This window comes from Trachypithecus francoisi, unplaced genomic scaffold (genome assembly GCF_009764315.1).
Source record: "Trachypithecus francoisi isolate TF-2019V2 unplaced genomic scaffold, Tfra_2.0 Lachesis_group0, whole genome shotgun sequence".
NCBI classification, from domain to species: domain Eukaryota; kingdom Metazoa; phylum Chordata; class Mammalia; order Primates; family Cercopithecidae; genus Trachypithecus; species Trachypithecus francoisi.
The window spans coordinates 56,129,861-56,145,028 of NW_022681453.1; the positions used below are offsets into that span (position 1 = coordinate 56,129,861).

The window sequence follows — 15,168 nt, forward strand, 5'->3', positions numbered from 1 at the left end:
GAGGGGCATGTCAAAAGGGGAGACGAGCAGTAAAGGGGAAGTGGGTGCTCACTGAGGACATGCTTGTGTTCAGCCACCGCCTTGTCTTGGAAGCCCCTCATTGACATCACCATCAGCACACTGGCAGGCTTTAGGCTTCACAGAGCATTTCCCTTGTGCTGAACTCAGACTCCAAACGTTCACTGCCTCTAATACAAACGTTAGGCAAACTAAGTCGCACAGGTCTTTGATCCCGTCAGGGCATAATCAGAATCACGGCTGGGAGAGGGAGCATGGGATCGGAGCCATGCTGTTGGGTAAAGTGTAATCATGCTGTTTGGGAGGAAAAACAGCCTGGTCTTGAGCGCTGTTACAAACATTAATGTTGGGCCGGGCGCGGTGGCTCAAGCCTGTAATCCCAGCACTTTGGGAGGCCGAGACGGGTGGATCACGAGGTCAGGAGATCGAGACCATCCTGGCTAACATGGTGAAACCCCGTCTCTACTAAAAAAATACAAAAAATTAGCCGGGTGATGTGGCGGGCGCCTGTAGTCCCAGCTACTCGGGAGGCTGAGGCGAGAGAATGGCATAAACCCGGGAGGCGGAGCTTGCAGTGAGCTGAGATCCGGCCACTGCACTCCAGCCTGGGCGACAGAGCGAGACTCCGTCTCAAAAAAAAAAAAAACACTAATGTCTTATTCCTTCCCTCTAAGGTAAGGAGGGGCCTGGGAAACAAATGACAACCCCTTTCTTCAAGTTCCTCCCTTCGGGAGTTCTCAGCTGAGTCCAAAGAGTGGATCTGATTCCCTGAGTCAGCCCCAGAACTCATCCCACTCCGGAGTTAACTCCAGATGAGAAGTGAGCCAAGCCTAGGCTAGCCACTAGGTCCAGCTGAGCGCGGGCATGCGCACACATACACTCCTCCCCCTGCCTTCCTGCTCACCTGCCCCTAGAGCCACCTATAGTCCAACCCTGTCTCTGGGGTTTGGCATTGGCCCTCCCTTTCCTTTAGAAAGCCAGGCCTGTACGTAGGCATGGCAGCTGGACATGGGCAGGTACCAGAAAACCAGAAAAGAAACCAGGTGGTGCTAGAGGACGCAAAGCTTCTAGAAAGAATGAGTCTAAATGGAGGAAAATGAAAAAGGGATTGAAGAGGTCTCAGGCATTGTTACCAGAATGGCTGCAAGCCCCAGACTCCCCACACTGTCCCAGCAATACCTGAGGCCGAGGATCCCCTTTAAGGTGTTTCTGGAGCAGCAGAAGCCTATGGCCAGATCCCACTGGATCCCACCAGGTCCCACTGGATTCCACTCTGGCCTTGCCATGGAGCCACGTGGTTTCTCTTTGGAATTCAGTGGCTTGGAGTTCTGTTTTTATCTCTTGCATTTTTGTCTTCCAGAGCGGAACACTTAAGGATCCGGACTCAAGCAAGACCCCACCTCAGCGGCCACCCCCTCAAGGTTGTTTACAGTATATTCTCGACTGTAATGGCATTGCAGTAGGGCCAAAACAAGTCCAAGCTTCTTAAAATGATTGGTAGTTAATTTTTCAAAGCAGAAATTTTAAGCCAAAAACAAAAGAAAGGAAAGCGGGGCGGGGAAAACAGACCCTCCCACTGGTGCCGTTGCTGCGTTCTTTCAATGCTGACTGGACTGTGTTTTTCCTATGCAGTGTCAGCTCCTCTGTCTGGTTGTTTACCTGTTCCTGTTCGTGCTTGTAATGCTCACTTATGTTTTCTCTGTATAACTTGTGATTCCAGGGCTGTTTGTCAACAGTGTACAAAAGAATTGTGCCTCTCCCAAGTCCAGTGTGACTCTATCTTCTGGGTGGTTTAATAGTGTTTTTAAAAGTAATATATAATGTGGGGTGAAATGGGAGTAGGGGGGTGGACAGGGGAGAACTGGAAACCACAAAAAGAAAACCTAGCTCCTCTCCTTCTCCCCCCAAGCTCAGATAAAATCCCCCACCCCCAACTTTACCTCCACCAGTGTGCTTGGGATCTTCAATGAACTGTGCTTTTCGCTTTCTTTCTGCATGACTATTGTAACTTAGATAGAACATTAAGAGATTTTCAAGATCAAACTGCCATAGCTTCATCCACTGAATTTGAAGGCATCCACCTTTTTCTCCATTTGCTAAAATTTGGTGCAGTTTGAGTTTATGTGAATAGGCTGGCTGTGCCTGTAGAGCTCTTGTGTTTTTAGTGATGACATGAAATACAAAGAAATTTCCAGGAATGTGTTCTGTATTTTACATCCCAGTGTACCCTTCATTTTATTATTAACTAATTAGCTATGAGATTTTTATAAAATGGGGCCGCTGATGTGCAATATCAAAGTGAACCTGTGAGTATTTTGTGTGTGTTGATCTCAATTGTTTCTTCATTGTTGCTGTTTCTGGATCAGCCATGTGTGCGCTTGTGTGGACCTGAGGCTGCTTTGTGTTCCCAAAGCTTGACCTGTGTACAGAGATAATTCCTTGGCAATGTTGGACATAGAATGCAGGGAGCTACTTAAGATCTGTCAAGGATTTGTCCATTCTGCTCTTGGCCTCTCCTGAGGCATCGTAATGGGAGACCAAATCAAAAATGTCCCATGTTACTTCAGTGGGTACACTGCCTCCAGAACCCTGAGGTTGACTCCTGCTTCAGTTCTCAGCTGTTTACCAGAGCCCTCCAGGGTTCAGAGATTGAGGAGCTTTCTCTTTCCTGGGAGGAACTGTCTCATATTTAGCTTGTGTGTGTTTTGGACAGAGGCTCCATAGTGGTGGCTCTTGAGGAACCCTCACCAGTTTGTTCTTTTCCCTCTGACAAGCAGCACCTGAGCAGATGCTGAGACAGTTCATTAAACCAGGTCTCAGCTTCAGTGCCTCATCTTGCCATCTCCTGGCCAGGCTGGGAACGGGCACCAAGCAGCCGCCTCTAACACCATGGTCCGTGGGAGTTCATGCCAGCAGCTTGCCTTTGAGAAGAAATGCTACTGGCCCTACTTTTACATTCCCTTCCACCTCTATATTGACATGTCACCGTTCTGTACTCCCAGATCTGAGAAGGAACTAGTGTTGGTGGTTTGTAACAAGAGTTACATGTCTAGGGGCTTGTGCCTTGGTTTTCCTTTGATTGCTGGTAAATTGAGGCCACAGAGAAATGCATTGAGTGTGAATGTTGTCATCTGTAATCCCTCCCTCAGCTGATGATGGTAGTTCATCTGTTGTAAATATACACATATATGCATATTTGCACTTCCAGATGGGTTGCATAAGAATCAAGTCCTTAAATACCTCCCAATCTGATGAAATGATAGAAAAGAATAAAGTAACATTTCCCAGAATGGAGGAATACATTGTTTTATTTTATCTTATATTTTTGTCCAAGTAATGAGCTGATGGTGGTATTGCTTCTCTGCATGTTATCAGTGTGTACATCCGGTGCTTTTCATGTGTCATTTGTGAGCCACAAATGCAAAGTTGCCATATGAATTCAGTCAGGCTACAGGGTGGTGTCAGCCAAGGTCTTTCAGGTGGGGGAGAAATTGGTTAGGGCTCCCACTGCCAAATGCAAGCAGATAGCATAACCTGACTGTTATGTGCCCTCAGGCAGCATGCTTAGGGACAACTCTGTGGCCTGGGGGACATCTGTGTCACAGTATAGGATTGCCATTCAGGTGTTTTGTACCTATTTCTTTCCTGACGTTGTCCCCTTTTTTTGTACTGATCCGACTGGGAGAACCTCAGCCAATGCTGGAAGTGTGATTGAAGTACCTCTCTTTTGTGACTCTTGTACAGCTTAATGTGCAATAAAGGAAAAGTTATATCTGTCTTCAGTGTTAAGTTGTAAAGTTTCTGGCTATCCAAGTATCTGCACAAATGGGAAAGCACTCAGGTTTCTGGTGCAAGAGACTGAGCTATTAACCTGTATTACTTTACAGGAAAATGCTAATACAAGTGATGCCAAACTTTGGAAATGGCAAAAGCTGGTTAATGTGAAATAATCTGCTAATCTATCGTCTTCACTAGTTATTTGATTTGAATTTGGAGCTTCTTAAACCTGCAGAACTCCATTTACTTATGTATGTGTTTATTTATCTGTAACTAACTCTGGTATTATTTGGTTAGATGATAAAGGGTATTCTGTGCCCTGTAGTGGGGAACTGAGCGGATAGGCATGGGTGCACAGTGGCACAGACATACAGTTCTGCCTCTCCAGAGAGCGCAGATATTCTGGTATTTCTTAAAAACTAAGTGATAATACAACTAGCTGGTGCTGAGTTTCTGTAAGTCCACTCCCTCCAGCAGGCCCCTGGATGTGAACTGTGGGATTGAGGCTGAGAGACTGGACCTCCCAGGGCAGTTGGGCATCATTTCCACTAGTCAGTAGGTGCTAATGGGGATGGCTTTTGATTTCTAAGTGTTGGGACCCTCCTCAGCAAACTCTAGGCAGTCTGGTACTACCTTAATGCCTATCAACTCCCAGAGGAAGGAGGACCTTTTTCCTCTCCAGGCCACCAGATGGTTTTGTGTTTCATGCTGGGAGGAGGGTGTGCTGTTCCTTTTTAGAGGGGCTTTTATTTGCCAAATGGCACCCACAACATCCCCAGGGGAGAGTGGAGTTTGGATGTCTGGAGAATTCTACCACACATGCCTGAGAGGTTCATCCTGCCAGAGCCCCTGAGGATAGCCATAGCACTGAGAGGCAAAACAGTGCCTGGAAGAATGGATTTCTCCTGGTTGTGGGCATGAGTTAATGCTAAAATTAAGCCCTGGTGGGGCCTGGTGGGCCTGGTAATCAGACCCACGCAGGCTTGGAGCAGGACCAAGGGCAGCTCCATAAAACAACATAAGTCAGTGACCATCAAGGTGATCTTAAGGTATGGAATGTTTTTTGAAGAACTTGCTCAACCCTGTTATCTTTGAACCACTACCCCTCAAAAGACAGCTAAGACCGGGGTTTACACTTTTTAAAGTTTTCTTGTTGGGAAAACCAAGGCCCAGGGAAGTTTGGTAACTTGCTCAGGGAGTCACTGGTAGACTATTTCTGAGATCCAGTGCTCTCTCCGCCGCCCTCTCCTGTATCTGCCATGTGAAACTTGAGACTTCCCAGTAAACCCTGGAGCAGGGTGGTGTGTGCCTGAGGCACCTCTAGGGAGGAAGGGTGAGGACCCTGCATTCTAGGGCCCTCTGTGAGAGCATGTACCTCTGACAGGGTCACTCGCCCCTGGTTCCTCCTTGTCCTGCTGACTTCTGCTGTGGCTGAGTCGCTGCGTTTCTGAGGAGGGGCACTTAGTAGCCATGTACAAGGATAGCTAACCAAGGACCCCCTTTGGGGCCCTTCAGAGACTCTGGCTTCTTGGCATAGAGCTTATCCTTTTGGTAATTAACTAACCACACCCTTTGAGATGTAGATTCTAATAAGGAAACATTTTTATATGGTTAAATTATGAAGTTTTTCTTGTACTGAACCTAGGGGGCCCTGGGCAACCCCAAGGAATGCAGCCCCCAGGCAAGGTGCTGCCTCCACGCCGGCTCCCCCCTGGACCATCACTACCACCTTCCTCCTCTTCCTCCTCCTCTTCCTTCTCCTCGGCTCCTCAGCGGCCGGGCGGCCCCACCACCCACGGAGATGCACCCTCCAGCAGCAGCTCCCTGGCAGAGGCCCAGCCACCCCTGGCTGCTCCACCACAGAAGCCCCAGCCTCACCCACAGCTCAAGTAAGAGACAACTCAGCAGCTCCTCCCTCCCCTCTCCCATCCTCCTTGTGGGCCTTGGGCCTCAGAGCTGCTAGAAATCACCTTCAACGAGGTCTCCTCCTACAGATATTTTGTGGTGGGATTTTTTTGGCTTTTTTTTTTTTTTTTTTTTTGGTTTTTGGTTTGTGTGTGTGTGTTTGGTTAGAGGAATGGTTAGCGTTCACTGGAGAAGGGAGGAAAGAGGGAAGTGAAAGTCTAAAGTTTAGCTAGAAATTCAACCCCCTTCCCTTTCTTCCTGGGAAGTGGCAATATGGCAGAGTCACTGTCCCTTCTCTAGTCTTGTACTAGCTTGAGGTTTTGGTTTATTTTAAACCCTGTCTCCCACTCTTTTTTTCCATTCCTTTTCTTTGTGTGTTTCTTTCCTTGTAAAAAAAATATTTTTAATCTTTCTGCCTCTGACTCACAGTTCAGAGTATGCAATCAGTAAGCCTGCCCAGAATGAAAAGAGGGAATTAGTTAAATCCATTTCAACATCTTACCTTCAGCTCTGTCCAAAGGAAGTCAGTTTCTGGTGTGGGCAGCAGAGGAGTTCCCAGGCAGAGACGCTGAGGACCTCCATCCTCCTGGGTTCCCTCACACCCAGCAGTCACCCTAGAAGCCCCTCCACACTGCCCTGCTGCACAGGACCCCTGGAAGCAGCAGAGCTGTCCTTGGAAGGGACAGCACCTGAATGTGGATGATGGTCAGTTCTGCCCACTCTCCCACAGAGGTCTCTGATTGCTTGCAGTGTCCCCAGCAGACTTCTGTCACCACCTTCAGCACAGACAGCTGTAGCCTTAAGGGTTTGGTAAGGGGATGGTAGTGACACACCCCTGCTTCTCAGAGTGGGGTGATGGGCAACAAATGACTGTTCAGGGAGCGAGAAAAGGAGGCTGGAGAATTCTGGAGTTGAAATGAGCCACTAGGAGATCATGTAGTCATTGCAGATGAGAAAACTTTGCTCAAAGAAATTTGATTTTTTTTTTTTTTCTCAAAGCCAAGCTACTCCTCTAATTAGTGGCAGAGCCAAGGTTGCGGGGCTCGGGTGTCCAGATGGTTACTTTCTCTGGGTCTTCAGTCTGGTGTGATGGAAGGGGCATCACCCACTCTTCCTCCCCAGCTCTGGCCAATGGCACCTCTTGCCTGCCCCATAATATCCCTTCAGCCCAGCTATTTACTGCCTGCTGACTTTTTTTTAATCCCTCCTGCCTTCTCACTAGCCAACTCTAGCCTCCGCGTGAGGGCAGATCTTTGGATTGTCACTGCCTCTGGGTTGAAGCTGTTGAATAGAGCCAGCCTCTGATGACAAGCTGGAGGCTCTTCTCCTGTACTCTCTGCCTGTGTGGGCTGAGGAGTGCCCCCACTCCCAGAGGCCAGCGTGTCGGGTCTCGTTCCCAGCCCTAATGAAAAGCAGGGTGTCTGTTCACCATCATTGCAGGCAGAGAGAGACTGCTCACAGTTCTGTAGAAGAGAGTTTCTCCTGAGCTGTACCCAGCATTTAAGGGAGGGCAGAGTCCCAAGACACCAGGAGAAGAGTTCTGGAGTCAGAAAGCAGCTGGAACGAGAGCCAGTGGGAGTCAAGAAGGAGAAAAGCTGGGCCGGTAGAGAAGCCAGACCTCATGTCCTCTCCTGGAGTGTAGGCTGGGCCTCCCCATGGCCTTGTGCTTCATGGTTTTTCTCTGTGAACCTCTAGTCTCTCAAGGGGAAAACAGGCCCCTAAAAAGTGTGTAGTTTGGATTTTCTCATTAGAAATCTCCCTGAGAAACTTGTAAAGACCTGATATATATCTCTTTTGCCACTGGACACCCTGAACCTCACAGACCTCATATTAGCGCTCCTCTGAGGAGGGTTGCAAGGGTGGTTACTACATCCATTTTAAGAACAGGGAAATTGCCGGGTGTGGTGGCTCACGCCTGTAATCCCAGCACTTTGGGAGGCAGAGGCTGGTGGATCATGAGGTCAGGAGTTCAAGACCAGCCTGGCCAAGTGAAACCCCATCTTTACTAAAAATACAAAAATTAGCTGGGCATGGTGGCGAGCATCTGTAATCCCAGCTACTCGGGAGGCTGAGGCAGTAGAATTGCTTGAACCCAGGAAGCGGAGGTTGCAGTGAGCCAAGATCGCACTACTGCACTCCAGCCTTTGCAACAGAGAGAGATTCTGTCTCAAAACAAACAAACAAACAACAGGGAAATTGAAGCATTGGAGTTTTGGGCCAAGCCAATATATTCTTTTGGAATCAGAGAAGGGATCAGAATAGAAAGAGCCAAAAGTGCGTAGAGATCTTCATTTTACCAAACTTCACAGATGAGAACCCAAGGCACAGAGAGGTACATGGCTTGCCTCCAGTTAGGAGGGATTGAGTGGCAGAATGAGACTTTGGCCCAGGTCTTCTGATCTGGCTCCACCAGTTGACAGCTGATAGAGAAGAGTGTGCCAGAGTCACAGGCCCATTGTGACTTCTTTTCATCAGAGAAGTAATATGAGATTCCTAGGTTAGTTTTTACCAAGTTGGGATCTCTGAAATTTAGCCCTCTGGCATTTTGGATTAAATTAAAGAAGCAGTCTTTGAGTCACCTCTTCCTCCTCTTTCCCTTATTTCTTTTTTTTCCCTTCTCCCTTGTTCCCATACTGTCCCCACCCTTTCCATTCTAGTAGCACTGAAGATGAGGAAGTAGCCTAGGGATCTCCCAGGGTCTTGGTAGCATGGCCACTTCTGGCTTTATCCTCCATCACCCTGGTCTTCCCGGGGAGGGAGTGGGGGTTCTAGTTGTGTATCCTCACGTCATCGTCCTTCTCTGCCTTGCTGGGAACACCACCCTCTCACATTCTCTCTGGTTTTTATCTTCAAGCAAGTCGCAGTCCCTGACAAATGCCTTCAGCTTCTCTGAGTCCTCCTTCTTCCGGTCTTCAGCCAATGAGGATGAAGCCAAAGCGGAGACCATCCGGAGCTTGAGGAAGTCCTTTGCCAGCCTCTTTTCAGATTAGCTCTTCAGACACACGGGGCACCCCCGGCCCAACCGGGAAAGGCATCTAAGACATTCACCAACAACAGTCAGCCAGCTTGGTGGTGATGTCCCATGACCTTGATGTGTGTGGTCCCTTCCTCTGCTCTGGTGTGCTAAGTGATGTTGTGCAGCCCAGAAAGGACCATGTGACAGTCTCAGGGCAGGTGCCTACCCAGCAAGGGGTACCTGGCATCAGAGAGGAAAGAGCTGCTTCCCTGTAGTCACGAGAGCTTCCTTCTGAAGTCATTGTTTGCTATAAGTTTAGTGGCCTTATTGTGACAGCGCCATCATGTCTTATTCTTCCCCGTGAAACCAGGATTAATTGTGAACTCCTGACAGCTTAATGTAGCTCAGTTGCAGTGCTAAGCATGCCCTGCCCCCATTCAGTGATACCTGTTTGGGAAGTGTATACTTCCCCAAAAGTACTCTTGGCCCTAAGTTTTGGGAACTTCCCCATCCTGGATCCCTTGTCATACCTGTGTTACTGTGTAAAGCACACCCACCCAACTTACAAGATCTTAGGCTGCTGTGGTGGTGAAGCACCTTGAGTCTGCTGATATTCGGGAGAACAAGGATCTGCAGTTTCCCCTTTTCTTCCCTCTGAAGAGTGGTTCTTATGTGCAATCTGCAGTAACCTTGAACTCCAGAGCTGCACTATAGAGGAGAATGCATGCCACTATGACAGCAGTATGCCAAGCTTTGTGTTCATCTCCTAATAAATGTTAAGACCTTTGGTGTAATAAAAGCGGCAGCATTCACCAACATTTGATTCAGCCATGAGGTCTTGACCCGTTGGCCACCCTTTAGGCTGAGAGAGCGTCCATGAGGTGTGTGTGTGCTTGAGTGTAGGGAGTGAAAAATCTAGGTGTGTGAAGCTGTTTGTGTCAGTTTGTGTGTGTGACTGCAGGTGTACATGTGTTTGCAAGTGTTTGAGAATGTGTCTGTCCTTTACATGCCACTTCTGGGCCTCCTGACACCTCCCCAGTGAATCTGTCTCCTCCAAGACACCTAGCCTTCCTTCAGCAACTCAGCATTTCTACCTATATTATGCACTTTGTAACCTTTCAAATAAGCACAGAACCCTTGCTCTCGGAGGAGTCAATTTAGACTCACTTGCCTGGTCTGTCATCAAGCTCCTCAGCTGAGGCCCACATGGTGGTCCCAATGAGGCCGGACCAACCTGCTCTGATAACCAGGCTCCCACGGATCCCAACGAAGCCATCCTAAAGAGGCCTGCAGTTGAGAGTGGGCTCTGAGGGATTTCACTCTGACTGCTTCATGACTCCCTGATATTCAAGTATATTTTCCCAAAGACCACGGATGCTGTGAAGATAAACACTACATCTGCACTGATAAAAAAAAAAAAATGTTAAAATGTTAATATCTGAATGTTAATAAGTATCTAGATAATTTCCTACACGTGACACCCATCCTACTAACTCAACAAGATAACACTCCTCCAAATGCCACTATCTTGTTAACTTCTCCTCATGGACAGTAGATGCTGCAAGGTCAGAGAATGAATTTCTCCGATACCAGGGTCTCCTTTCTTACTCATTCTCTATTTTCACAGTTCAAGGATTGAGAACCGTACCCTCTTCTTACACTTAGAAAACAAAGTAGAACTTCCCATTGAGTGACACCTGGGAGGTGACAGCTCTCCTCCCACAACACACATAACTAAAGAACAAACCGAACAAGCATGGGGTACCTGGGCGCAAGGCAATTGACCTTTAGAGTTCCTTCTATTTCCAGATGTAGGGGAGGCAGATGTCCTGTTACTTTCTGTGGCTGGGCCTGAAAGTTAAGCATGCATAAGACAGATGAACAGGACAAACGTATACACATTTTATTTAATATTTTTATGTGTACGTGAGAATCTTTATAAGGAAAATGAAGGCCCAAGCTGTTAAGCCCACAACTTGTATACCATTTTAAATAAAGAATGACAAATTGTGGCGATATGACAAAACAAAGGGGTCTGAGCTAGTCAGCCAGTAAATTGTGGGAAAGTAGGAAATATATGGGAGAAACTAATGGGAGAGAAGGGTTACAAATTTTAGTAAGCTTTTGTCTGTGGAGATTCATCTCAGTGTCAATTCCCTGTCTCTGGTGATAAGAATGTTTGTTCCCTTCTTCCTTTTGGGGAAGAGGCACCCTTCCGACAAGAAGTTTTAGTCCTGCTTCAGACAGGAACGGGGAGGTCAGAAAATCTTTCCTGCATCTGTTGTTCTGTTGCCTTCAGCTCAATGTAAACTGTTGAGCTGAATAAACAATAAAGTGGCATATTTTGAGGTGGCATACTCTGACCGCCTTCACAAACCAAGAGTCTGCCACTAGCCATTGCTGGTATCCCCTGATTCGAAATATGTTTTAAGAGAAGTCATTTGTTTAGTCAAAACATTTCTTGAGCACTTAGGATAAACATAAACATTGTGATGGATTCATAGGAATATTTGCTGACACTTCCATAGTCAGGCACTATTCTAAATACTTAATGCACATCAACCTATGTATTCCTTATAATAAGCCTATATGGTAGGTGCTGTTATTATTTTATAAATGAGAAATGGAGGCACATCAAGGTCAATAACTCACTCAGGGTCACTCAGCTGGACAGGTGGTAGAGCTAGGATTTGAACCTAAGCAGTGCAGCAGCAGAACTCATGGCCTGAGCTACTTTGCCATATTACTTTTATTTAATCTAGCAGAGTCAAGAAGACAATTGTATTAAATTTTACATAGTATGATAAGAGGTGCCCACAACAATTTACTGCATATCCACCTTTTTTCTTTACCTTCTCTCTCCATCCCCTGGCCCCAGGGAAAGAAGGAGTGGGAGAAAGTTAGGAAATCTGTGACCAGTGTTGACCCCTTGTCCTAAAACTATGAGTAACATACACAATGTTTCTTATTCTGATAGAATATAATTCTGGTTCTTAAAAAATTACTCATTCTTCTTCATGTGATGTCAGACCAAAAACCACAAGTGGCTTATTTAGAAAATGAGTCAGCCTGGAAATGCTGCAGTGACAAAAAAGAGAGGCATTTACCATAGGTCAGGCAGCACCCTGGTCTGAAGGACATATGGATTCTCTCCAGCCCTTAGTAATGGGGTGGGGCTGGGGGTGGGGAAGTTCCATTCAGAAACAGCCTTCTTGCTACTTAAAAAAAGACAGCCCCAGAGACTGGGAAATTGGCTATTCACAACCATCAATAAATATTCAGTGAATACTGTGATAAAAATTATCTGCAGCTAAGATCTCTGAAAGGTTGGTTGCAGTCTTCTACAAATCTTGAAGCCTTGTCTGTAGGCCAGCTTTGACCACTGTGCAACTACCTCTGCAGTTTATGTGGATTGCCTACCTATGTCTTCACCCCACATTAGTAAAGGTAGAAAGCCTCATCCCTGCCCACATGGAACTCGTCATCTTCTCGGGCCAAGATAAATTAATTCTGTCCTTTATTGATTTGTTCACAACCCCTTATTTTACTTAGCTCCATAAATTTTATGAGAGGAATATAAAAATGAATTAAGCAAGGATTTGGCCCTCACCAAGTTTATTGCCCAGTAGGGAAGATGTGTAAATATAAAGAAGAAAGTGTAATGCATTAAGTCAAATGCAGTCAAAATGTTAGTTTGGAAAAAAAAAAAAAGGCTTGATAGGTATTGGTGAGGATATGAGAAGCAGAAGGAAGTCTTACACGTTGCTAATGGGGGTGTGTTGGTACTGCCATTTCAGGGAACAGTTTGGCAATCATGCATAAACCCTGTGACTCAGCAATTCCATTTCTGGACATTTACTCTAGAGAACCTCTTGCACATGTACATAAGAAACCAAGTAAAAGAATATTGGTCGCAGCACTGTTTGTACAAAGAATGGAAATAACCACCTCTCGTGGGGAATTAAAACATGTTGTGGTTTACTCATAAATTGGAATACTGTGTAGGAGTTAAATAAAATATATGAGGAGTGCAGATGAGTTCAGGTAAGATATGGAAGGAGAATGAATAAGATGTAAAATGGACCACAAGCAGCATATGCTGTTGCAGTGGGGCAAGCTTCTAGCTCCGGTGCTCAGAGAAGACTGCACCCTGGAGGTGAGCTGTGCACAGCCCACAGGACAGGAGGCACGCCACCTGCTGGGACTGGGCTTTGTGCACAGAATTCAGTCACTGAGTTTTACAGCTGGAAGTTACATCTAGCTGCATCAAGGCCCAGGCAACTTAAGGAGTTTGCCAAGGTCAAAAAGGGAGTTAGTAATAGAAGCAAATGAGTCTCAACCCTAAGTGTCAGGTGGGCCATTGGGAACATCGCCTTTCCTGAAATAAATGAAATGGGTTTCATATTCGGGGGTCCTCCAGGGAGGGAGAGACTTAAGGAATCATTTCACAGAGGCCAGGAGACAAAGGGAAGAGACAGTGTTGCCTAGTGGAAAGAGTCTGGGTTTTGGAATCAAACTGAGTTTAAATCCAGGCTCTGCTAGTTATTGGCTAATTGATTATGTAGTTTAACTTTTCTGTGTCTCAATTTTCTCATCTGTAAAATGAGAACAATGCTTCCTTTCCAAGGAGGTTGTCTTAAGAATTAAACAAGCTGATAGAGTCTGTTCCTAACAGTGGTTGGCATGTGAGATCACAAGAAACCCTCTCTGTCACATAGAAAACCTGTGTAAGTCCCAAACCCCCTTTTCTCAGGACTCCTCCAGGAGCAGCCAAACAAATGCCAAACATGCCTTAATCCTGCTCCTGCAACCAGGGGAGCCTCTAGGGCAATTTCAGCCCATCTGATGCCTTTTCCTAGGGTTATGGCTCCTTTTAGTTGTATTAGCTAAACTGAGTTGAGGGTGGACATCTGGGAAGGCCTGTGCTGTGCCAAGCCATTCCACTAGCAATAAACACACAACAGACACATACACACGTACACACATGCACACACAATAAAAACTGTAGCTACAGAAATGACAATGCAAACCCCAGGTGACCACAATGGATGCTTTTTTAAACACTGATACCATACCATCATTCCTACAGTGGTATGGTTTCCTTCAAAGCAATTCCTGTGGGGGATTATTTATTCCTACAAGGCTGCTGCTTATGTTCAGAACATAATTGCCTTCAGATCTGTAGTACATTATTTGAATTCCTGTAACTCTTGGAAGATCAGAAATTCTTTACCTGAAATCCAGGTATTTCCATGCATACTGTACTGTGTACTGTGCATTTTGGCAGGCCCTCAACACACACACAAAAGTTTAAGAATCGTTGCTTTAGGGAGTACATTTTGATTTAAAAAAAATTTATTTCTTTTGGAGTCAAATCCATTGATTAGGCTAGATAATATATACGGTCCAAAATGCAATGTGACTATAAGTTAATGAGACAATGTTCTGTGGCTTACAAACTAGTTCTGAAGTAAATCCCAGAAAGGGGTCTCAGATCTGTTTTGAATAGTTTCTCTCTGAAATAAATGTATAGACCCATCAAGGTTATCAGGTTTGAAAGAGAAGATGCATTCCAACAGGCAAATTCTGTTGTTTGTGGAAAATAAACAGTTTATTACTGTCTAATTTGCAGGTTACAGGCTATATTCAGAATAATGTTTTCTCCTCAAATAATCATAACATTATTACTTACATTTGTATTTTACAGTTTATATAGGACCTTGCAGTTTAAAGGCACTTTACAGTTTACAAACACTGATTCAGCTGTCATTTTGTGAAATTCTCACAATAGCCCCATGAAGCTATCCCTCATCGTAGGTGACTTCTGAGTGTCTGAACTGTAGGCTCACACTTCAATGGTACTTTTCTATATTTTCAGGACTCTTGTTTCATGGGCCCTACTCCCCAGCCTGCTACCTTTATCGAGGAGATAACCTTCCAGAAAGGGGAAGAGGGAACACCGGAGGTAACCTGAGAGGGAGGAGAGCTGTTACCTGGCCCCACCTCATGTGTAAATGAATGCTCCCCAGGGAACCCCACCCCTTGGTCATTTTCAGCCACCTCCATATCCACATACATCTCTTCTGATAAGAATCTCCACCCTTCAGCTAACTCCTCCAGGCAATTCACAGCAGAAAGCAGAAAGCTAGAGCCACCTGGGTGGATCAGGTTAAGTTCAGCAACCGCCTAACCCTACTTGTTTTAGATTCTCGGTCCTAGGGAAGGGAGATATTAGCTCTATTGGATTAGTGAGGGGACAACACAGGTTTAGACTTCTTGGATCCACTCTGGAACTCACTGGTAATGATAGAAAACTGTAAGACTAGGCCCAGAGGGGCTCAGCAAATCCTGACCTGTATGTACCCTGAAGACCTCAAACCAGCCCTGGGACCTGAGTGCTGTAGGGAATGGACTAGAATGAATTTGGGATGCTCATTTACCTTCGGAGTTTCCCTTGGGCTCTAAAGACACTTTGGTTTGCATATTTCACATCAAAGCAGTGATACATTTCA

At 46.0% G+C, this 15,168-nt stretch overlaps 1 protein-coding gene across 2 annotated transcripts in view; it reads left to right on the forward strand.

The window, feature by feature from the left end:
• The window catches only part of SYN2 (synapsin II), a 192,796-nt gene extending 183,341 nt beyond the window's left edge, over positions 1–9,455 (forward strand). For both annotated transcript variants that reach the window (XM_033210706.1, XM_033210705.1), the window contains exons 11-13: positions 1,379–1,439; positions 5,441–5,684; positions 8,555–9,455. In XM_033210706.1, the coding sequence (XP_033066597.1) occupies positions 1,379–1,439; positions 5,441–5,684; positions 8,555–8,690 (441 nt within the window). In that variant the 3' untranslated portion in view covers positions 8,691–9,455. The remainder of the gene's footprint in view (positions 1–1,378; positions 1,440–5,440; positions 5,685–8,554) is intronic.
• Positions 9,456–15,168: the final 5,713 nt, after the last annotated feature.